This window comes from Amblyomma americanum, chromosome 3 (genome assembly GCF_052857255.1).
Source record: "Amblyomma americanum isolate KBUSLIRL-KWMA chromosome 3, ASM5285725v1, whole genome shotgun sequence".
Classification (NCBI taxonomy): Eukaryota; Metazoa; Arthropoda; class Arachnida; order Ixodida; family Ixodidae; genus Amblyomma; species Amblyomma americanum.
The window spans coordinates 121379813-121403161 of record NC_135499.1 but is presented as its reverse complement, the minus strand read 5'-3'; the positions used below and the strand labels follow the sequence as shown (position 1 = coordinate 121403161).

At 47.5% G+C, this 23349-nt stretch overlaps 1 protein-coding gene across 1 annotated transcript; it reads right to left on the bottom strand.

Moving 5' to 3' along the window:
* Positions 1–19919: 19919 nt before the first annotated feature.
* LOC144124069 (solute carrier family 35 member G1-like) lies at positions 19920–22810 on the bottom strand. Its single transcript, XM_077656737.1, has 2 exons — positions 22560–22810; positions 19920–20763 (listed from the first exon to the last, which is right to left on the bottom strand). Exons 1-2 carry the CDS (start codon positions 22808–22810, stop codon positions 19920–19922), a joined length of 1095 nt encoding a protein of 364 aa, XP_077512863.1.
* Between the last annotated feature and the right edge of the window lie 539 nt (positions 22811–23349).

The window sequence follows — 23349 nt, the reverse complement described above, 5'->3', positions numbered from 1 at the left end:
GAAGCAGGTACCATCGCCTTGGACTGGATTCGTCGTCGTTACTGCGGTTTCTTTTTTTTTCATCGCCGCAGTGGCTCAATTGTTAGGGCGCTCGGCTACTGACCCTGAGTTCCCAGGTTCGAACCCTGCCACGGTGGGTGCGTTTCGATAGAAGGCACCTGTGTGTTATGCGATTCCATTGCACATTGCAGATCCCCAGGGAGTTGAAGTTATTCCGGATCCCTCCACTACGGCACCTCTTTCTCTCCTTCTTGCACTCTTACCTTCCTCCCTTCCCTTACGGAGCAGTTCAGGTGTCCATATCCTTTCCTCAAAAACCAATTCACTTTTTACTGCAGTTTTAAGCACGCTCACGGGTGTGAGCCATAAATGGTACATTGGGCTTTCACTTCGTCTCACTTGGCCATTTGCAAGCACTCCGGAACCGGGGGGGGGGGGGGGGGGGGGGGGGGGGGGTCGCCCTCCCCCCCCCCCCCCCCCCCCACTTTCTGACCGATTTTTGACAAGCTAAATTTTTAAACTGGTGCTTGTGTAGTCCAGTGCTTTCCAAAAGGCCGAAGATCAACTGGACGTACAATGGCACGATGGCCGGTTAAGAAACCACAAATTAAGGCACGCCACTCAACATCCAAACTCTTCATTGAATCACAACTACTTAAACAGATGTACAAAAATTGGCCGACTATCCACTTACACATGGAGAGGGAACAACCACACATCAATGGATAAGAAATATTGCCGTCATAACACCGCACTACCCTACAAAATAATACACGAGTGAGGCAATCACTGGATACTGTATATTTCCGCAACTGACCGCAACTTTTGCAAATGCGGAAAACCTGCACAAAACACCCGTGACTAACTTCTAGTCTGCCCCCTAACAAGAAAGGAAAGACTACTCCTGACACACAAATGTCCAAACACCACAAAATACAAGCACCTGGTGTTTGAAATATTCAAACACCAGGGTGCATACCAAGCCCTTGAAGAACTCGTAAAGACGATAAACCAGATCATTGACCAAGCCTAACTCCCCCAATCTCGGCAGCTAGCCCTCGGCAACGTAACCTTTGCTACTGAATGGAAACCTTATGAGTCAAGAACAATAGCTTATCCTGAAGCACAACGCTTTCTTCTGTTCCCTTTCTTTTGTTAAAAGCTCTTTTTATTTTACAATCCGTCTTGTTTCATCTTTTTTTAAACTCCTATTGCCTATTAGCTACTTATTCATTGATCTATTTTATATATTTATTTCACCAACCATTTAGTCACACACATATGCCGGTTTATAGACGAGCTAAAAATTGGCTGTTTTACTGAAGGCTAATAATTTTTAAATATAGGCTTTAGAGACATCGCGATGGTTTCTGCTGCACAATATTACTTGTGTTGGCGGACATCGTAACACAGGTGTTATATGTTAGCTGTAGCCGGTTATAACTAATTCCTGGTAATGTAACATTTAGCTATTAGAGCTAGGCATTCGGTTGAAATATAGATTGCTAGCCACTTGTTAGTAAATGCCATATCAGTTTTCAGAATTTCGAAGACGCGGTTACCGTGGACGCTGTGGCCGAAGAAGAAAGCAGAGAAAAAAACGAAAATATTTCTCTACGTGCGGAGTGCGCTGTGCTAGCTCTGCGCCTACACCCTCTTTTTCCGCGTTCCATTAAACTGGTCCGAAGCCAGCTGACTCCTGTCAACCATGCTCCACGGTAATTGCATCCGCAATTGATGAAAGTGCCGATACGGCGGTTGTGTCGGGCTTTCTGCTCCTCGAGGAGCTTCTTCCCAACGTTCCTTCTGCTGGCAGCTGCGCGTTGTACTGACGGTGCCACGGCGCCGAACCTCACGAGCTGTTTTGTTGATCCGCGCTCGTCTCTCTTTCGCGGCTTTCTGAATCCAGCCCTGCTGCAAGGTCAACGTATACTTAACAATGAACGCTTCGCCTAGCGTACGGCGAGTCGGCAAGTACGCGGTGGCGTAAAGCGGGTTCGGAGAACAATCCTGTACCGGGCGACGCTGCACAGGGAGGGCTATCTGCCTGGGCCAGCGAAGACTACGGAGGCAGCCGGACTGACGCCGTTGTTGCAGGTTCCAGCGAAACACAGGGACGGGCTCTTGTGGCGGCTTCAGCGAGACGGCGCCGATGGTCAGAAAGGGGATTAAAGGATCAGAGCAGTCCTCGCGCGACTCGGTAATCCTCCGCGTGCCGGGCGGGTCCCGGGTCAATTATCCAGCGTGATGCTCGCTGGCTTGTTTGGCAGCGCTGCGCCCAGGTGGTGTCATGGAGCGAATACAGCGGATGCCGCAGCACGGACATCGCTACGGCAAGAGCAGCCTTCTGAGAACTACTGAAAGGGGCAGCTGAGGCCCACCTGTGTGACGGAACGACTGCAGTGTTAACGGCGTGTGGCGGACGACGATTGACGTCATTCGCCGTAGGCAAGGAGGAACATTACCACGGGGCGGGCGGCACCGCCCGTGGGCAGAACAACGGACCCGATTGATGGACAATGTGTAAATGCGATGTCTAACCCCGTAGGTTGTAACATTGGGGATCGGAAATTTTGTATTCGGACCTTTGATCATTAGAATTCTGACTTGTAACCCGATGCTTGTCTGGGAAGTTTTCTTCCATGTGCCAGGATATAGAACCGATCGAATGATTTTGTTAAGGAACGAGTAATGAAGTAATCGGGATATGAGAATCCTCTTTGTTAGAAACGTAACTGCGTCCCTCGTTCCTAGAAGAGCGCATCAAGCCACCACGAGTGTGTTGTCCCCATGAATAGATCTATCCGGATAGCTGACGAGGTTCGCCCGAAACGACGGTGCTCGCCGCTTCGGCCCAAGCGCGTGGCTGCCTACAACCAGGCGCCCACGAAAGCTGCCCCCCCCCCCCCCCCCCGCCCCCCTCATAGCAACAACCACCACCAAAAAGACGGGTTGCTGACTCGTCGCCAGACGCGCTGCGCAATGGACAACCAATGAAACTCCGCCTGACAGCTTCTCCGCAGGGCTTGTTTTCCAAACGAACTGTCTCGTTAGCCTAGTCTCGTTCCCAGACGACAGTGTGGAAACGAAGATATATGGGTGCGTTCCAATTCTCTAGACGTCCGACAAGACGTCTAGTGAGACGTCTAGGAAGCCGTCTACATGTCCATATATTGGAACTTGTCTACTGTTCACGCCGCCTCGCGGCATATAAATGTAACTAATGCTTATGAACAGTTGTACTATAATTTTTCTCGAATTGTGCAATAACGATCATTAAAAACGTGTTTTCAACAAGTTTGCACATTTTTCTGCAAATATACTTTGCGCGTAAATCGGTCAGTCTACTTGTAGCAGACGGGGCCGCTCTCCGAAGACGACGATAAAGACATATGCGATTATTCTTTTATTATTGATGCCAAACTGTACGTGCTCCTCGAACGTGCTCGTCCAGACGGTCCTGTAAACAAGAAAGAATACAAAAGACTGTAGACAATACGCGCGAAATGCGATACGGCTAATATAAACTGCAACAGGAAAACACATGCGTGCCATTAAACCTGCTGTCTGCGCCGTACGGGGTACTCGGCGACGGCGAGAAACCTAAAGACAGCAGCGAGCTTTAATCCTGCAAATGCCAAAATCAATTTGCACCATGGCGGTGTGTTTGTTCTGAGACTGTAGAGGTTAAAAAGAATGCACGCGAAAAAGTTGATGCAACTAATTCAGCGACAGAAGAACACATTTGTTAACCGTCACGCCAGCCATCTTAACGCCCGTCGAGGAACCCAGCGACAGCGACGAGTGTTAATCCCCAAAATCAAGGTGCAAATTAAGATCCGGCATCGTCAGATGCCGCATCACGTAAACAGATCTACAGCGTCCGCTGCTGTAGCAAAGCTCTCAACCGCACGATTTTCTCCTGCGTGACTCACTGCTAGGAATCGCACGTCCACGAAGATTAATTAGCCACTAGTTTGCGTACCAAATAACATAATGGAATGAATCACATTTTTCCTTTCCTATACTCCGTGTACAGTCCGACGCCCGCAAGAGCACGACTCGCTCATCCGCGTACATCAGCTCCGCCACCTTTAGACAGCAAGTTAGCCTGCATCGATGTAGACTTCGGCGAAGCAGTCATCTTAGACGGCTTCGTGAGAAATGGAAAATGTCCCAATATGGCGACTGTCCGGCTAGACGTCTAAGTAGCCGTCTACTTGGAGGTATTGGAACGCACCCATTTATATAGGCTGTGGTCCGCTTAGGACACATCCACACTGGCGAGTCGCGGACGCCCCGTCGCCTTCTCTTCCCTGCACGAGAGCCTCGGTAAACCAACTAAGAACGCCTGACACGCACGCAACAAGTTACCTTTCATCCTACAAACAATCTGGAGGTAAGTAACGAACTTTTTGAACTTGCAGCCTGAAAGCGGCTCCTGAAAGCGGCTCTCGAACTACAGCTTTTCGTGATCTAACTCTAATTTCCTCGCAGTGTTTTCTCTCAATATGAGAGCACCGCAATAACCGATGAATTATACTTTTTTTTCTCAAGGAAGAACGCCACTTTTCCGCTTTCGTTATCACCCAATGTAACCTGCCGCCGTGGTGGCTGAGTGGTTATGGCGCTCGGCTGCTGGCCCGAAAGACGCGGGTTCGAAGCTGGCCGCAGCGGTCGAATTTCCATGGAGGCGAAATTCTAGAGGCCAGTGTGCTGTGCGATGTCAGTGCACGTTAAAGAACCCCAGGTGGTCGAAATTTCCGGAGCCCTTCACTACGGCGTCTCTCATAGCCTGAGTCGCTTTGGGACGTTAAACCCCCATAAAACCAAACCAATCATGCCTCTTAGCACAATATGTGGGCGACGGCCTGCCAAGAGAGTAGATGACATTTCTCGACGTAATTGTTAAAACGATCTGCTTTCATGATTTACATGCATTCCACGTCGGCTGATTGGTTTCCATGACCTCTCACCTCTTCAGCGCATTTTTTAATAACTGCAGATTTACAATGCCGTTGCCTCGGAAGATGTCTGGGTCTCAAAAGAAGTTCAATAACTTCGTGCCTGGCTCGAAACGTTTATGCCTTGAAAGTGAGGTTTCACAAGGTATATTGCGTCACATATTTTTTGTCACCATTTTGATTATGAATGTGTTTCTAATGCCCCTTCTTATTTGTATTTTGGCTGGCAGCAGGAAACAACTCATGAAAGTCAACCAGGTGACCATGCGATAGGAGCAGCAAATACTGACGGCATGTTTTTGCAATATTTTGTTTCCATCATGCTCTTCATGTGCCTTTCAGGAACATTTTGCGTGTCATGCATTATTGCTCTACTCGCTTTTTTTTTGAAGGGATAGTAAACAAAATTCTTAAAAATCCCCAGCTTATTAACTGGATATCATATTACTTTATTGCACGTAAGCAATTCGTTAGTTTCAAGTCACAAGACTCATAAAATCTCTCCGCTGAATCTGGCGTTCCGCAGGGATCGGTTCTTGGACCTCTTCTTTTCCTCCTCTATATCAATGATGTTGTTAAGGATGTTCCTGTAAAAATAAGATTATATGCAGACGACTGTGTCCTATACTGAGAAATAGAAAGTCCCTCGAAACAAGTGTTGTTAAATAATGCACTCCAGAATTGGTTGTTTCCTGGTGTGAGGATTAGCAGATGTCGGTAAATTTTGAGAAACTGTTTATATGTGTATTACTCACAAAAAGAATAAGCTTAATTTCAATAACTCAGCTAACAATATTTTTCTTTCTGAAGTAACAGAATACAAATACCTTGGCTTGTGGATAACTAACAACCTCAAATGGAATCTGCACATTGATAAACTAACAACTAACGCCTGCCGTAAATTGTTCTTTTTTCTCAGAAGAGCCTTAAAACTGTACACAATCAATTTCCATTTATTTGTATATAACACAATTATACTTCCGGTACTCGATTACGCTGAAGTGGGACCCTTTTAATCAAAGTAACATAAAAAAGCTTGAACAGGTGCAGACAAGGGCGGTTCGCTTTGTCTACAATAATTTATCCCACACGTCAGTCACAGAACTTTTAAAGCGAGCCAACTTGCCGCAAATAACCCAGCGCAATCGGGTTTCCCGACTAAAATTTATCTATCAGATTGTAAATAGACACTACAATGTTAACATCTCTGATATAATTACATTTTATTCCCGATATGCCACCAGGCAGAGGCAACAACTAACTATGACACCATTCCGTGTAAAAAAACAATTGTTTTAAATATTCTTTTTTTCCCAGGACAGTAACTGACTACAATAACTTAAATAATACGACAGGACTCAACCTTCCCTTTCTTTGTTTACCGCCAGTCTCTGCTAACGGCACAAAAGCTCATATATGTCGTTTTTTTGCTTTTTTGCAGTGCATGTTTTGCCTATTTTACAGTGCATTGCGTTGAAAAATTACTTTTGTTGTAGTGACCAGGCAGTCTACTTTATTCTTTACTTCGTTCTGTTGTCTGCGATTATTTTTGTACTTTGTTATATTCACACCCTGCTAAAATCCCTTGTGGATTGCATTATCTCTGAATAAAGATCCACACAATGTTAAGAATCCCTCTTATCTCACAGTGATCCCAGGAACGGTGGCACCAGGTGAAGAGCCCCTCTTGGCAACCTCAAATTCGGGCGCCTGCGCTCCGCCGGAAATCGCAAGCCACGACGACATGGCCCAGGATGTTCGATCACTGCCGCCAAAGAGCTACAAATTTCCAAGCAACCGGACCGGAAGGTCCTGTAAATATGCATGGTTTGAGAAATTCATGTGGCTGTCGTACGACTACGAACGCGACGTCGTGTTTTGCCACTTGTGTCAAATAGCCTTCAAGGAAAGAGGAGGAAACGTTGCAGCTGTAGAACTGTGCTTTATTCATAACGGGCTCAGTAACTGGAAAAAGCCTATTGAAAAATTTCAGTGCCATGAAAAGAGCCAATTTCACTGCGTCTCCGCAAGCCGCCAACTGTCGAGAGAAAAGGGAATACGTGTAGTGTTGCTGTTATCTCAATTGGCAGCAGACAGCAGGAGGAAACCAGGCAGGCACTGCGCGCAATACTGAGTTCGGTCCGCTACTTAGGCCGCACAGGTCAAGCTTTGCAAGGGCAAACTAAGGATGAAGGAAACCTTCTTGATCTGCTGGATGAACGATCGCAACACGTGCCTGCTTTGAAGAAATGGCTGGAGCAGCGATATACAGAACGTGCTCATAGAAATTATGGCGCACAGCGTTCAGACGAGCATGATCAAAGACGTCAGAAGCAGTCCATTTTATGGAATAGTCGCTGACGGTACTACCGACGTAACAGGCAATAATAATAATAATCGGTTTTGGGGGGAAGGAAATGGCGCAGTATCTGTCTCATATGTCGTTGGACACCTGAACCGCGCCGTAAGGGAAGGGATAAAGGAGGGAGTGAAAGAAGAAAGGAAGAGAGAGGTGCCGTAGTGGAGGGCTCCGGAATAATTTCGACCACCTGGAGATCTTTAACGTGCACTGACATCGCAAAGCACACGGGCGCCTTAGCGTTTTTCCTCCATAAAAACGCAGCCGCCGCGGTCGGGTTCGAACCCGGGAACTCCGGATCAGTAGTCGAGCGCCCTAACCACTGAGCCACCGCGGCGGGGTTAACAGGCAATGAGAAATTCACATTTTGTGTGCGTTAGATAGACGAGATAGCACTGGAAGTTCGTGAGGAATTTCTTGGCATGTACAATGCACCAGACAGCAGAGCCGAGACCTTGTATAAAGCCGTGGGGGACATTATTTTGCGTCTGGGCCTGGACTTTAAAACCTAAGGGGGCATTATTTTGACGGAGCCGCGAACATGGCAGGCAGATTTACTGGCGTGCAGAAAAGGATTACGGACTCTGAACCAAGGCCAATGTTTGTGCACTGTAGTAACCGCTGCCTAGACTTGGCACTCCAGGAGGGTTGCAAGGAACTGCGATGTCGGCGACGCTCTGAACATTGTAAAGGATGTTTCTAATGCAATCCTCGAATCGAAGAACAGGAAGGCTGTTTATTCGAGCGTTGTAGTTCCTCCGGGTAATGATGCCGGTGTGCAGCATTATTCCAGACCGACACCGTACTGCTATCACTCTGTCGAACGAGGTGTTCAGTAAGAGTAAAATCAATGGAAAGGTTCGTTGAAAACCATGAAAGGGTGCTGGCGACTTTGCAGGACCTGGTAGAAGTTCAAGACTCTCTTAGTGGCACCAGCAAGGCAGCCATAAGAGGATATCAGAAAGTACTAAAGAAGTTCGAAACTTTATTGGGCATCAACTTTCCTATAGCCCTGTTTGGCCCATGCGAAGAATTAACGAGGATGCTTCAACGCCCAGTTTACCGCGCTGCAGGAGCAAAAGAAGCGACAGATTCCCTTTGTGACCGCTTGTCAACGCTACGGTCTGACGCCTCATTCGACGTCCTATGGCAGCGGACGAACTCAAGAGCAACAGAGTTAGGTCTAAAGGAACCTCGAGCGTCCAGAGTTTCGCAGCCGCCCAGAAGACTTCAATTCACAGACGAACATGAAGAGCCTGCAGCGTTTGACGGCAAGTCATCGCAGAGAACAGTTTTTTGCCGCTATCGATCGTATTACCAACGAGATCCGACGGCGATTTGGCATGGAGTAGCTGATTAGTTTCGAGCGCATTCTGACTCACGCTGCTGAAGGTCGAAACTTCGCGGCAAATGACCTAAATGAGCTTTTAGGCGCACACGCTGCAGATTTTGACATTAGCAGGCTTTCAGCGCAACTCGTGCTTCTCCCAACGCTCCTGCGTGACGAGGGTCTGGCCACAAGTGAATGCATTTTGCAGATTCTGCAGGGACAGTCTGCAGACATGCGTGAGATGATAGACCACGTTTTCCAGCACCTGCAACTCGTGTTCTCCGTGCCTGCGTCAGCTGCTTCAGGAGAGCGATCTTTCAGTGCTCTAAGGCGAGTAAAACCACTTCTGCGCAATCAAATGACGCAGAGGAGGCTGACTCCCCTTCTCCTCCTCCACGTTCACCAGAACAGAGCAGCGGACCTCAGTTTGGATGCCGTTATGAAAGAGTTCGTGTCTAGAACGGCTGAACGAACAGCAATCTTCTGCCTCCTTTGACAACCTCTCCTGCCTAACGCCCTCTTGTCATGCCAGCCATTAAGCTCGTCAATCTGCAATAATAGCCTTGTACCTAGTGCTTACGTATACTTTCATACTTTCTTGTCTGCTTGTATGAATATATCACATCACATTAAAAAATGATTAAAAATGAAATATTAAAAATGATTTTTAGCAGCTTTCGAACCCGTTGTGTTAATTGCGCGGTCTGCGCAGGTTCTCAGTACTTCTGAAATTTCCAACCATTTTCAAATTGTCCACCAGTGCAGAATAAGTGAACTTGCAAATCAGTAGAATTTAATACGTCTAAAATTAGTTAAAACTTTATAATGGCTGTCATTCCAATTACACTAGTTAAAATAATAGAAATAAATGTAAACAAATAATTGAATTAACAAATATTAAAAATAAATAATAAACAAAGCCTACAAAGACCACAATACTTGAACCCCACTCTAAAAAACGTTCCGGGGTCCCTGTCCGTTTGCATACGCTGAACTAAACATACGAATCTCACAAATAGCGTAACATCCCGCAGAATTCTTGCGTTCAGCGTACGTAAGCGTGCATACGGTCATGGTTCATAGGCAGCGTAGATTTAGGCTCATTTCTAACTGTGCACGCTGCAAGCAGACGATGGGTCGCGGAGATATATGTTTGACGTGGTCTAGTGATTGGCTGAGGAGGTCTCTCTCCACCTTCCATAGCGCTGAAAGGAACTTATGAGAGAAGTCTAGGCAAGAGTCAAGCGTTTAAAGCAATATTTAGGCAGTTTTCAAGCTAATTCCAAACCAAATGCTTTCGCACGTAATACTCGATTTAACGGCGTTAAAACGATTTTTTTTTTTTGTGGCCGGCTTCTACTGGGACGTACAAAGTATGTGGCAAGCGCTTCTGTTGACATGGCTCTCCCATGACGTGACTGTTATGCTGCCGTCAAAAACAATTTTAATATTGATACTACAGTAGACTCGCGGTAATTCAAACTGATAATTCACGTTTTAGGTTAATTAAAAGAAGTAACAACTTTGTTTGGTTGGATATATTTTGAATCTATTTTAAGCCGCTGAATTCGTACCGCAGTTTCAGTTCGTTCAAACTTGCTCCAAAGTTCTTGGCGCGTGAAAGAGCGGTGGCCAGGTTGGATGCATAAAGTTTGCGGCTTCGCAAGAGCTGAAATTCAGCCCCTCCAACCGCTTAAGTCGGACTCCATTGAACCACGAATATCCGCTGGACGATCCGTTTAAATTCAAACGTCTGCGGGCCACTCTGGATGTTCGCGGGACGTCTACCGAATGTCTTTTCTTGGCAATACTGAAAGTCCCCTGTCACGAATGGATCTCCGGAATATATCCACTCTTGGACGTCCGACGACAGCGAACCAGTAAATATCCTGCGGTTTCACTCTTTCTGGACGTATGAATTTGTCCCGCATAGGTGCGGTCGTCTGCTGGACTTTTTTTCTCGGACAGTTTTCATAAACACACATGCAACATTCAGTTTCTAAGGCTTATTGACACGTTTTGTGAAGAAAACTATCTGTTATGCGAGTAAAAATTGTAGTTTTTTTGAACTGAAATGATCCGTACGTGTTTCTTGTTACCGCCGCCGTACTTCGGATTACAATTAAGGGTGATCACTTCCAATCCTGTCAAAGCCAGTCAGCAGTGGTTGTGCCAGATGCCTATTCCGCCTCTTGGAAAATTCTTTCTTATCTGTGATGAGCAATTCGCTTTACACATGATTGCCAGTTTCTCTGCGCTGTTTGCTTCCAGAAGTACTATTCTGGCGCTAAGGCAGGATACATATGCCCACTCGCTGGCGCTTTCACACAGTGCTTCTAACATCTACGAGAGGACGCCCGCTGAAACAGAAGCATGGCTCGCTGAGCACACACAGAAAAAATATCTCAATCCAAGAAGCACACAGAAGGCATCTTCGACCCACAACTGCTTGGGCGAAACCAGTGGCCTCCACAGCAGGAGCTTCACAGGGGAAAAAAAGGAGGGGGGGATATCTGCTGTTAGGGTGCCCTTCATGAAGTTTTCTCCTGCTTTTGAAGCTGCAGGAAGTCCTTGTCCTGTGGATATCCTCTTGATGGCCATTGTCCGCGAAGCTATACCCGGCCCCACAAAGCAAACACAAAACCTCCTCAAAATGTCCCGAAATCACCCATTGGGACATTTGGAATCTCCTCGGGGTGCTCATTTTCTCCGAACACATCCAAAAAACGTTTCATTCCCACAAGCAGCAGCGTAAAAACGTCGTGCGTCCCAGGAAAGGCCCCAAAAGTCTACTTCGTAATTTCTTGGCGGTGGTTTGACGCACTGCATTTATTTTTTGCTGTACAGCATATATCAGTCATGCGTGCAATATTTAATGCTCCGCGTTAAACTGCAACGCTAGTTTTCTACCTGTTCTTAATGTATGCAGTGCACTGAAATGAAGACAAGCAGCAGATGCGTGTATGCACAATTTAATGCGCAATGTACTGTGTGTTGCAAAGGTTTAGAATCTATGGCACCGTTAGACTGAACGGCGCGGTGGACTAAACGTTTGCAGCAGACAGTACGTAGCACTACGACTTCGGCATAAAAGGATTACCTTTTTTTTTTCTCTACAGGTCTGCGAAATCCTAAAAATGAAGCGAAAGACTGAAAGCTGAGGCATTTTCCAAAGACTACAAAAGCATATACAAGCAAGAGCTAACGCATGTGAGTATAGCTTGAGAGACAAAAAGAGCGAATGGGCGTTTGCTGGAAATAAGCGGTTTCGCATCACGGATTTTCTACAATTTGCAACCTGCCTCTCTCGTAGAGACTCGCACGATTGTCCGAGCAAGCCTCAGCGACGTGTTATCAAAACAGAAAAAAACTGATTTTATTCGTTCTAGGCGGAAATAAAAAACTGTGCCTAAAGCAACACACCATGACGATGTTGCGAACGGAAACCCAGGAATGAAATAGAAGTCTGCAACAGCCCTAACAGTACTGTGATTTTTTTTTTCTTGAGATTATAAATGGTCGGATAAGGTTTTGCTTGGAGCCTGAGGGTGTGGGGCGTCTTGAGGTATAGGAGCCATAGCGCGCACCCAGCAGTCTGCGCGCGCGGCATAGTCCGGCCTAGGAGGCGAGGTTAAAGCACAGATAATCCTGGGTGAGGGATCAAACGCGGGTTAATGATATCCTAGTCGAAAAAAGGAAGAAATGGGCTTGGGCAGGGCATGTGATTCGAAGGCAGATAACCGTTGGTCATTAAGGGTAACAGAGTGTATTCCGAGAGAAGGCAAGCGTAGCAGGAGGCGGCAGAAAGTTTGGTGGGTGGATGAGATTAAGAAGTTTGCGGGGATATCGTGGCCGCAGCTGGCAAATTATATGGCTAATTGTAGAGACATGGGAGAAGCCTTTGCCCTGCAGTGGTCGTATTCAGGCCAATGATGATGATGATCCTCTAGCTATTGTAGGTAGTCCGGTAGGGCAAAGTTCATCCAGGGTACATCGTGGGGTTTAGCCGGTGGGTGGGGAGGGGGTCACGAGCACCGTGGGCACAACACAAACTGATGATGATGATGACGATGGATTTTTATGGTTGAATGGCATCCAAATGGCAGCCAAATAGCACCATGGCTCAGGGTATTTTCTTCTGCACCACACAAATTGTACCGCCGCGACAGGATGGCGACGGCGAAGCAGCTAGTAGAGCCGAACAGCTGCCACCAACAGCACGCGCAGTCGGCGGAGGCTCTGAGGAATGACGGGTGCATGCCATGGTGCTATAGGAGTCGCTCATTGCTACGAGATCCGCCGCCGCGAACGCCGCCCGGAACAGAGGCATCATAAAATACGGCCGTGAAGCTTAGGAAAGGATCAGCGATAAGCCGCCGCTGGATCCGCTCCGATGTGAACAGTGTGGGCACGCCGAGGTGCGCGGGAAAGCTGCTGTGAATCCCACGAAGTCCACGACAGCCTAGTGAAGAGAGTCAGAGCCGCCGCGCTCTAGGACTTGCGCACGAACAGCAGGAGGGTGGGCATCAGGGTACGCCAGAAAACCTGTGCAGAGCGAGGAAGCCGGGCGAGCGACGGTAGGCCATCACTACGACTGTGCAGCGAGGACTGCAGACAGTCGAAGATGCCTGCAGGGACCGCCGCACTGCACCATGTTGAAGTCGGGCGGCAGCAGGGGAATTGCTAGCAGATGGGCACGCTGGTGAATGCCGTTTCCGGCGGCAGACCGTTGCCGCGCACTTAGGCGGCGGTCCATGTGCGAGAGACGCCGTTCGCCGAGAGAGTTGCGGTGCCAACCGCTCCCTTCAGCTGTTTGAACGAGACTTCTGTCTGATCTTCCGATGCGACAAGTGCTGTAGCAAAACCTACCCAGTCCGCAGCTTGTGACGTGAGGGAGAGAGAGAAAAGAGTGCGAGCAATTTATTGTTGAAAATCATTGGTCCCAGGAAGTTACCTAGTTACCATTTCTGGAAAGAAAACGGGCTGTTTCGGTTTTGTTGCTGCTTTTATTCACGCATTCACACCCGAAAAAATGTTTCTAGATCTTTAATGTGACCACTGCCTTTTCGCTTGCGTTTCTATCTCTTCTCTCTATAGTCTAGAAATGTTCGATAAATGTGGCACTGGGACTGGGATATCTAAAAATTTTGGGAGAACCTGGGGAGATATGTTGCTTGCTGGGAACGTCCGACAGACGCCCGACTAAGATCCATACTTCCGTATCGAATCCGGACATGCACGCGAAGGACGAAATACGGCCGGAAACGAACTACCGAATTGGGGCATCTGCGGAACTTGCAGACGAATTCTGTAAACATTCTGAAATCAGTCAAAAAGACAGAATCGATTAAAAAATCGGAAGTGGCTTAGCTCGGCTATGCCAGGATATACGTTGCGAAAGCTAAGGCATAGCTTGGTAGCCTTGGCTAATCTTGATTGCAAGCCCAGGTTAGTCTGGTTGTCTGACTAGTTGTTGTCACGTGGTTCGTCACGCGGTATGTCACGTGACCAGTCACGTGGTTGGTCACGTGGTGCAGTGCGACCACGGTGGGAATGCGAACACGGCGAAACTGCGAGTTCGTGGCCAATGTAGCTTTCGCTACAAAATTGGCAGTAGCTTAGCTCGGCTATGCCAGGATATACGTACGTAGCGAAAGCTAAGGCATAGCTTGGCTGACCTTGGTTAATCTTGATTGGAAGTCCAGGTTAGTCTGGTTGTCTGGCTAGTTGTTGTCATGTAGTTCGTCACGCGGTTGGTCACATGGTGCGGTGCGACAACGGTGGGAATGCGAGCAGGGCGAAACTAAGAGTCCGTGGCCAATGTAGCTTTAGCTACAAAATGGCTGGCGGTTTAGCATTGATAAGCACGAAATATAGTGCGAACGTACGGTGGGCCAAACCTATTCTGAGGGTGTCCCAGGTCTGTTCCGAACGTGGGCCAACTCAATTGTCAAATTTCCGGGGGTGGGACAGCCCCATTTTTGGAGATGGGCCAATTCCATTCTGAGACTACGTCAAGCCTGTCTTTCACCCGAGCACACCCAGATTCACCGGCAGTAATATTCAGCCATGGTCATTCCAAGGGCAAATTTAGGGTGTCCTAACCATATTTGGGACATACCTTGTGCTGCCATCCTTACCCTGCAGGGCCATTCCCAAAGTTGAGCTTTCCTTGGTCCACTGCTATGCCCAAGCATTCCTCTTCTGGGTCTGGTTGAGGCTCCATTTTTTTGGCGTCAGCCATCATTGAAATCGCTGGGGGTTGTCTACAGAAGTGCTTTGGTAATAAAAATCACTTTTCCTGGCGGCAACTAATGAGTAGGTACTGTCCGGTCGATGGGACGAGATTGTAAGGATCAGGCAGGAGAGAGGGGAACCTCTAATGGAAGTTAATTGTGTCAACATCAACATGAAAGTATGTTTCGAACCTTATGTCCCAGACTTTGCGCACTCTTCGCACAGTAGTGATTTTCTTCAACTTAAGAGAATTTTTCATTTGAGAGTTAGCTTGAGCGTGCCTTAGAATGGAGCAAAAATTTTATTAAAAACACTAATGGTTCATTCTCTGCAAACGCACCAATGTTTGCGTTCGATCATCTTCAATTTAATTTTTAAAAAATGTGAGTTTTTTTTTATACTCTACCGTGAAAAGGAATTTGCCTTATTTTTTAGCGGAAAAAATTTTCCTGTCATGTGACAGCCCTTTGAATATTCCAGGCTAGCAAAGCTGGGTCTCCGTAAAAAAAAATCATAATAAATGTTTATTTCCTTTTTGCCCTCCAATTTTTTTGTGGACAATAATTATGAGTTATTTTTTTATTATGTGTCAAGATATTTCCTGCACATGGCTTTGTGTTTTGTGTATTTCGATTTTTAGCTCACAGCTCCTCATTTTGGAACTTCTTTTAAAATGTCTACGCGACATTCGTGGGCAATGGCTCGCCATAACATGTACTACATGGAAAGAATATTTACACTGAAATAAAACTGAATAACTTAAAAAAAAATGCCAAAGCTGCAAAAGAAGTGCATTGTGGTGCGTATTCATAGGAAAGTATTGTACTGGCCGCCGCTTTGGCTCAGTGGTTATAGCGCTCGGCTACTGACCCGAAAGACGCGGGTTCGATCCCGACCGCGGCGGTCGAATTTCGATGGAGGCGAACTTCTAGAGACCCGTGTAGTGTGCGATGTCAGCGCACGTTAAAGAACCCCAGGTGGTAAAAATTTCCGGAGCCCTTCACTACGGCGTCCCTCGTAGCCTGAGTCGCGCTTTGGGACTTTAAACCCCCATAAACTATAGAATATCATACTGAGATGCTCACTGCGAAAATGCAAAATAATGTTCCTCTAATAGCTCGTATTATTGCAATTTTGCCCATAAATTTTTATTGAGGTCTTGTTTTAATCGTGATAAACATGTTTGAAGTTGGGTGCCGCAGTACCGCTCATGGTTGCCCCGTACTGTCGCTTCACTGCAGAGCACATCCTCGGCGCTGTTAAAACTGTTGTTGTTGTTGTGGTTGTTTATCCTCATACAATGGCATTTTCTCACACAGGGGGATCGGCAAAGAATTGGGATGCACAGAAAGATGTTCAGATGAATTTTTTTTCATGGACGAAAATAAAATGATTGTTGGGGAAGAGAGTTTACTTCTCTCTATTCAGACTGCTCTCATTCGGTGCAGTCACGTGCTCAGGTGTTGCACATCCTTTCTGAGCGGAAGCCGGCGGCACGCTTCTCGCGTGCTGTGTTTACAAAAGCCGTGCTCTGCGAGGTGCGAGGACGGAATGAAGTGCCTCGAGGGGGCATCCACAAAAGCGAATATATGATGTACTTTCTACTGGAAGCGCAGTGCGCGACCTTCGTCTTCATCTGTGCATATTCATCATCATCGCTCATCTTCGTCTTGGGAGAAGTGGCCGCCATACTTGCGAGTGGCAATAAAGCTCGCTCTGTCCTCAGTCTCACAGCACATTCTTCGCACTACTGTGGCCCATTAAAACGCCGTCCGGAAGGGGGGGGGGGGGGGGGGGGGGGGTGTCGAGGTACAATCGGCACTCAAAGTGATCTGAGGCGCCCTGTCGCTGCTTAGTTTCGTTTTTTGGGCGACAGGACAGAACAAAGGAGTGAATGAGTGAAAGTGAAGGAAATACGTAACACGACACTGGCGCTTCCGGGGAACTAGCGGCTTTATTAGAAAACGGATGGTTAAATACAAAACGGTTTGAACCACACAACAGTGAAATCGCATTTAAGCTATTTACTTAACATGAGTCATATACAAAGGTGAGCGATCGCATTGGACTGACAAGGTGTTATGGGCCAAAAGACATCAAGTAAAATAGTGGCACCTGTAACCTGCGAGACTGGCTCACTTTATTTTAAATTAATCACGTAGCTTCAGCCACGAAAGTCAATATTGTGGGTAACAAACTGAGCACTTTGCGACTGCTCTTCGCCTTGTCGGACTCGCCGACAAATTTGGGAGTTGGAGCTGTTACAAGGCATAATAACTGAGCATCCGCCTTGATACTATTGCATGATTTTCAGCTCTAAGGGGATTGAATACAGTAACCATGGGGGGTAGGATTTCAAAACAGGCCAGACGTTTACCAGGTGGGAGCTGTTTCCAGTTTCTGTGGCTGCATTTGAAACCTGAAGGCGTATTGCAAGCGTAGGGCGCTGAAATTATACCAGTTTTGTTTCTTTTCAGGCCAAGGCATGGCTGACCAATTGCCGTGGCGTTAGCAATTGCGACTACAGCCCAGGCTTGGCCATTCTCAAATGTTCCTCTGGAGACAAAGATGGAAGTAGCGTACCATGATGCCAACCATGGTGGTCTAATTGTCCTTTACAGCGTCAGTTGTCCGTGCGAAGGTTCCTGGGCTCGTTTCCGTGCCACAAAGGCACCCCCCCCCCCCCCCCCCCCCAGAATGCCAGAAATTTCGTATGAATAACTGTATAGATAACTATTGGCATGCCCTTTGAATCAAGGCGATGACGAGTTCCATCTTACTCAGTCATTGAAAGTGGCAGTTATGACTATTTTTGTATTCCTTTATTTATTTTTTTAAACTTCGAATCTTATTCTTCGTTTCCATTCTGGTTTTATGCCACCAGTACTCTATTCTTCCTTCTCTTGCTCGTCTCTACTGGTGGTGTGTTAGTTTTCCCTTCACTACCTCAAAAACCCAAAGCTACTGGAAGGTTCACCATGTCCTCTTTGATATCTGGATGTATAGCTTTACAGTCTAACAGAACATGTTTCATGTTTGCTTAACTGCTTCCGCATGCTACGCAACTATCATCTCCGTGTTAGAACATACTTCTACAGTATACTGCTTGGTTATAAGGCAACTTGATCTAGCTTCCAGTAAAAGGGCACTGCCTGTTGAATTCACATACGGTGTTTCTTTCCTGATTTAGATATTTCCACGCAGCTCTTCATGAAACGGTTCTTTTGCCGCCATTTTTTGTCACTATTCTCCAGTCCCAACTTCGCGAGCTTCTTTTCTGATGTTTGTGACACTCACTTTTCACTGCTGTTGCTTGTGTAGCCTGTCCTAAGCTTTCTGGCCCTTTCCTTGAATCGCCTGTCCGCGTTTTTACTGCACAAATAATTGAAGATTTTGGCTGCCCACCTCTCCTTATCCATTTTTATTAGAGTCTCGTTAAACGACTTTGCACTGTGCTTCCCGTGCATCAAAGGACTGTACAAATTGTACAGCACTGGAGAGCTTCGTTTATTATTTCCATAGTCACTTAGAGCTAATCTGCCCACCGTTCTTTGGTCAATCTCTTTTACCACATCTGTTTTTAAGCACAGTACCGCGTTGGCGAAATTTCAGCCCCGGTGCCATTATAGCCTTCCCAGAGACTCCAGAACAGGGGGAGGGGGATGCAAGGAGGGGGCCGCCCCACTCAGAATATTTCTCCAGAGGGGCCAGCGCCCCTTCTATCCCCAAATGTTCGAGCGCATACAAGATTTCTGACATACGCTTCAATTATAAGATGCAATCAATGTAAAACACAACTTGGCTGAGCTCGTTGGCTTCGTAGCCAGTCTTAAAGCTATTCCTTTGAGTAACCTCAACTAATTTTGTCCTAACGGAAATATTTGAATTACTGATCGGTGATGACGAGCCTGATGAGCAGAATCGAAACAGTGCGCGCAAACTTTTTAATGCAGTTGATCACTTATCTCATGCACATCTTTAAAAAGCTGCTGCTTCATTTTAAGTTTTATATGGAGTAAAAACATACCCGTTTGAAGAGTACGGAATGAGAAAAAAATGTTAACAAAAAGTTGAATAAATATATTAGTAAAAACACTGTTTCGAAGAGTAAGCAAACTTGAAATGTCCCCCTCCCTTCTCAAAAAAAAAGTTCCGGAGTCTCTGAGCCTTCTACTGTCCTCGTATTACTCCGTTTCAATTGTATCCCCATTGTGCTATAGTCATGGAGGAAGGAAGGAACTCAGGAGAGGTGGTTGTGTCAGCATTTTTCGAAGTGTTTTTCTTTTTTTTTTGAAGTGGCTCGATTGTTAATGGAAGTATTACTTTGAAGTTTTGCGAACGGTTTAAAACACAACAGTGGGTCTGTGTTTGAAGGTGCAGCTCTTCTTGCTTCCTATAACATCTGCCAAGTAAAATACCTCATCCGTAACACCGTCGGATGATATCTACAACTTGCGATACGGACGCGTCTGTCAGTTAGAAATTTACCAAGGCGGACATTTGGCCTCGCTTCGGTCCGCAGTGACTCGCTTCCGACTACAGAGACGCTTGTCGTTGTCATACATTCTACACGGTGTCTGAAGTGTTTCGCGGCTTCCGCTGACTAAGCGGAAGGAGCCGGCGTGTCCTGGAGCACATAACGTGAGCAGACATCCATCGTTATAAGCGTTTATCTGTCGAAATGCCTTGCGAACTGACTGTTGTGACGTAGTTGATGTTTACTGTGTGTATCCATCGTTATAAGCGTTTATCTGTCGAAGTGCCTTGTGAACTGACGGTTGTGACGTAGTTGATGTTTACTGCTTGTAGTAAACATCAACTACGTCACAACCATCTGTTCACAACGCACTTCGACAGATAAACGCTTATAACGATGGATGTCTGCTCACGTTATGTGCTCCAGGACACGACGGCTCCTTCTGCTTAGTCAGCGGAAGCCGCGAAACGCTTTGCTCGTAATCATCAGGCCAACGTCCGTACGAGGTTTTCACTACCGAAAACGTGTCGAAAAAAAAATCCCGACACTCGGTCAGGTAAGAAGCCAGGCGATCCTAGCTCGGAGGGCAGAGCTGTCAGGCAGCGTGAGCACCCATTTTCGCAAGCCGGTGAGGAGCACGCACGTGGTGACGAGCACGGCGCCGGACGCGGTGTACTCGTCGGGAACGTCGCCGAAAAACAGCACTTGCCAGATGAACACGAACACAATGTCAGCTGCCGACCGGACTACAGACACGGGTCCGGCCTGTTCCAGCTGCAGGGCTCGCGTCAGTAGCAGCTGGCCGCCGAAGCTGAAAACGCCCAGTACTGCCAGCAGACAGTAGTCCAGGTCGGAACGTGGCAGCTTCACCCGCGCAGTCAGTAGCCAAATGGCAGTCGTTTCCAGTATGGCTACCCAGCCGAAGTTGAACATGATGACCGAGTGGTGCACGCCTTTCACTTTGCGCACTACAATATAGACACTGGCGCCGAACACGGTCGACGACAGCGCGGCCACCATGCCGCGGGCGTGCACGGGCCCGCCACCACCACCGAACAGCAGCGGCAGCTTTGTAATGAGCGCGAGGCCGACCAGAGTGACCAGGATTGCGACCACGTGAAATAGGCCGCAGGGCTCCTTGAGGAAGACCTTGGCCAGCGCGGACACGAAGACGGGGACGCTGAAGATGATGACCGACGCGTCGGCGATCGGCATGTAGTGGATGGCGTAGAAGCGCAAGAAGAGGCTGGTGGCACCCAGCAGTCCACGAAGGATCAACAGTAGCCGCATGCCTGGGGGTCCGAGCGGATGCGCACGGCTGTGGACCACCATAGGCGCCGACAGCACCAGGATGCCGGTGAAGCGCACCACGGCCAGCTCGGCTGCCGGAATGTAGCTGCGCCGCGGGAGATGTTTGTTTAGAATAGAAGGCATTTCGGTGTTTTGAATCGAAGTTGAGAGTAATCGATTGGAGCGTGAATAAATATATCGCAGAAAAAGAGCGGAGGTCAGTGTAAGGTACCCTGTATCTCCGTGACGCAAAGCTGCGGTCAAAGGCGCTCCCTTTTGAAATAACATTGGCTCACGGTCATAGAGCTTATAACATCATATCACCATTTTCTCCAGCACCGTTATCATTCAGGAAATACATGGCCCATGTTTCAGTGAAGCGAAAGCTGCTGAAAGAACTTCGAACGTCATATGACTGGAACCACCTTCCTTCCTCAGTTGCCACAATTTTTGACCCTGTATTGTTTAGGTCTGCTGTCAGCGCTTCTATTGAATATATTCTGTTGATCACTTATTCTAACTTATCTATGTTGTGATAATTTATTGTTCTCTGCTGTTTGTATTTTCACTGTTATTATGTATTACCCACTCCCCTCTTTAATGCATTGCCCTGAGGGTAAAAAATAAATAAAAAAAACTGGCTGGTCACACGGCAAACCGGGAGCCTACCACTTGCGCACTCTGCCATCTAGAAATATCGCCCCATCTGCCTAGAGCTGTGCGGTCATACTAAAGCCGAAGCGAAGCTTTCTGTTGGAGTACACGCGTTACGCTTCTGAGCCTCGTTTACAGAACGACCCCAATCCTGCAGGCCATAAAATGCACCTCTGGGCATTACTGGGCGGACGCTGCCGCAAGGAAAGTGCAACTCTGAAATGGCTGCCCTTCCGATTTCCTGTACGAGTTCCTGTGCGATGTTTCGTACCGTTCTGAAATTAATTTAGTGCTACCAGACGGGACGCGAACTGCTGCTCGAAGTGGATGATGGCGGCGCAGAAGGATATAAGAAACATATAAGAGATACGCTGCGTTTGCGTGCATCTTAAGTGTTTCTTCAGCGTGCTTCTCCCGTTAGAGCAGTAGTTACTTCGGGTCTTATATGAACCAAGAGCGACAGGTTTACAGATGGGGCGGACAGGAAAACACACGCCACCGGAGCGCTGTTTATAAGCTCTGTTAGCGCTCGCGGTGTGTACTTCTCTGTCGGTCCTAATTGGTCCCGCTCAACTAATTTCAAAATGTGTCACCGACTAGCCGAACATTCTACACTTCTGCAGCACACCGGAAGTTAGACATTTCAGTAAATGGCAAGAAGTCTGACACATTTTTATACAAGCTACTTGTGCCAACATCACCAAGGGGCTATGGAATGCATGGTTTCCTGATATGTTCACCTCTTTAACCTGAGCATGATTGACACTTAGCTCCACCTTAACGGTATGACGTGATAGTGCGGTGAGTAAATTCCCATATATGCAGAATGTTATTCTCTACTTTATATTCATAGGTCCCCACCTGGTACTGCTCACCGTCCCGTGGACAGGTTGTGATGACGCCGCAAGGTCACATGACCTAGGAGGCCCACCTGCCTCCTAGGTTGCTCTCTGGGGGCCACCTGCCAGAATCATGCTCGTGATTTTTCGTTCACAACGCCGACACAGGATTTCTGGACAAGGAGGCCTTCAACGCTTCCGCGTTAAAAATAGACTGGGTGAGGGCTACATCTATTGTATACTTACGAACTTTGCCTGCGAACCTGTATGCGTTAACTAGACCCACATAACATTTTTCTGATAGGCATATCTTTCTCGTCCGTTCACTCCATCGATAGGTCTTAATTGTTGCTTCACTGTATGACCGAGCCTCCGAGAAACCTGCAGCCTAGTGCGCCTACACACGTACTGTAGCCTCTTGACGATGACGGTGCACATGGAGAAGAAGAAGCTGGACAACGACGCGAAGGCGATCCCCTTGTACAGCTGCCACGAGTTGGAGGCCTCCGCTGCCCGGCCGTCGTCACCCGCTCTCCGCTCCGCCTCACCCAGAGACATCCGCTTGGCGTCATCGGTGGCGCAAGCGTCGTGCAGGCCGGCCTCTTTGCATTCGGGTCGATGCGACCGTGAAGCGGCCGGCGAGCACAACGAGGCGGTCATCGCTGGCTGCCCTTATGCTTTTCAGTGTGCCTCGTCACCGCAGGCCATCTGCGACATGTGTGTCGGTGCATTCATCAACACGTGTTGATGGTGATGGACAGCGCGAATAGAGCAAAGAAATGGCGCGTAGACAGTCGACAGCAAGAAGTTTACCGGATCTGTCTTTTCCAGAACGAATTTGTGGCACTTCTACTTCGCGACCCCGTAGCCTGATGTTGATGCCAGCGGATGGAACATAATATCCTCTCAAACATGTAGGCAGTTCAGAAGATTCGGTTAAGTGACTTCGCTGAAATAGTTCTCTTTTCGCGCACCCGTAAAATTCTGCTGCCGACTGCACATGGTTGGCACTTCGGATGAGCCCTGGGAACTGAATAATCGTGAACTGCATACAAGTATCCGATCATGTAATGGTGGGCGTGTAACCTTTCCAGTCAGTTCAAAGCACGCCACTGACATTTCCCAATAGACTGGTCCGCATCAAGATTTCAAGGAAAGACAAGAGACCGTCGCATTTGATACCTGAGCATTAAGCTTGT

What these genes read in the sequence shown, in the direction of transcription:
- LOC144124069 (XM_077656737.1), bottom strand. Translation starts at nt 22,810, where the DNA reads ATGACCGCCTCGTTGTGCTCGCCGGCCGCTTCACGGTCGCATCGACCC. An exon ending in GTCATCGTCAAGAGGCTACA is followed by an intron (nt 20,764 to 22,559) that starts GTACGTGTGTAG and finishes CCCGCGGCGCAG; the next exon opens with CTACATTCCGGCAGCCGAGC.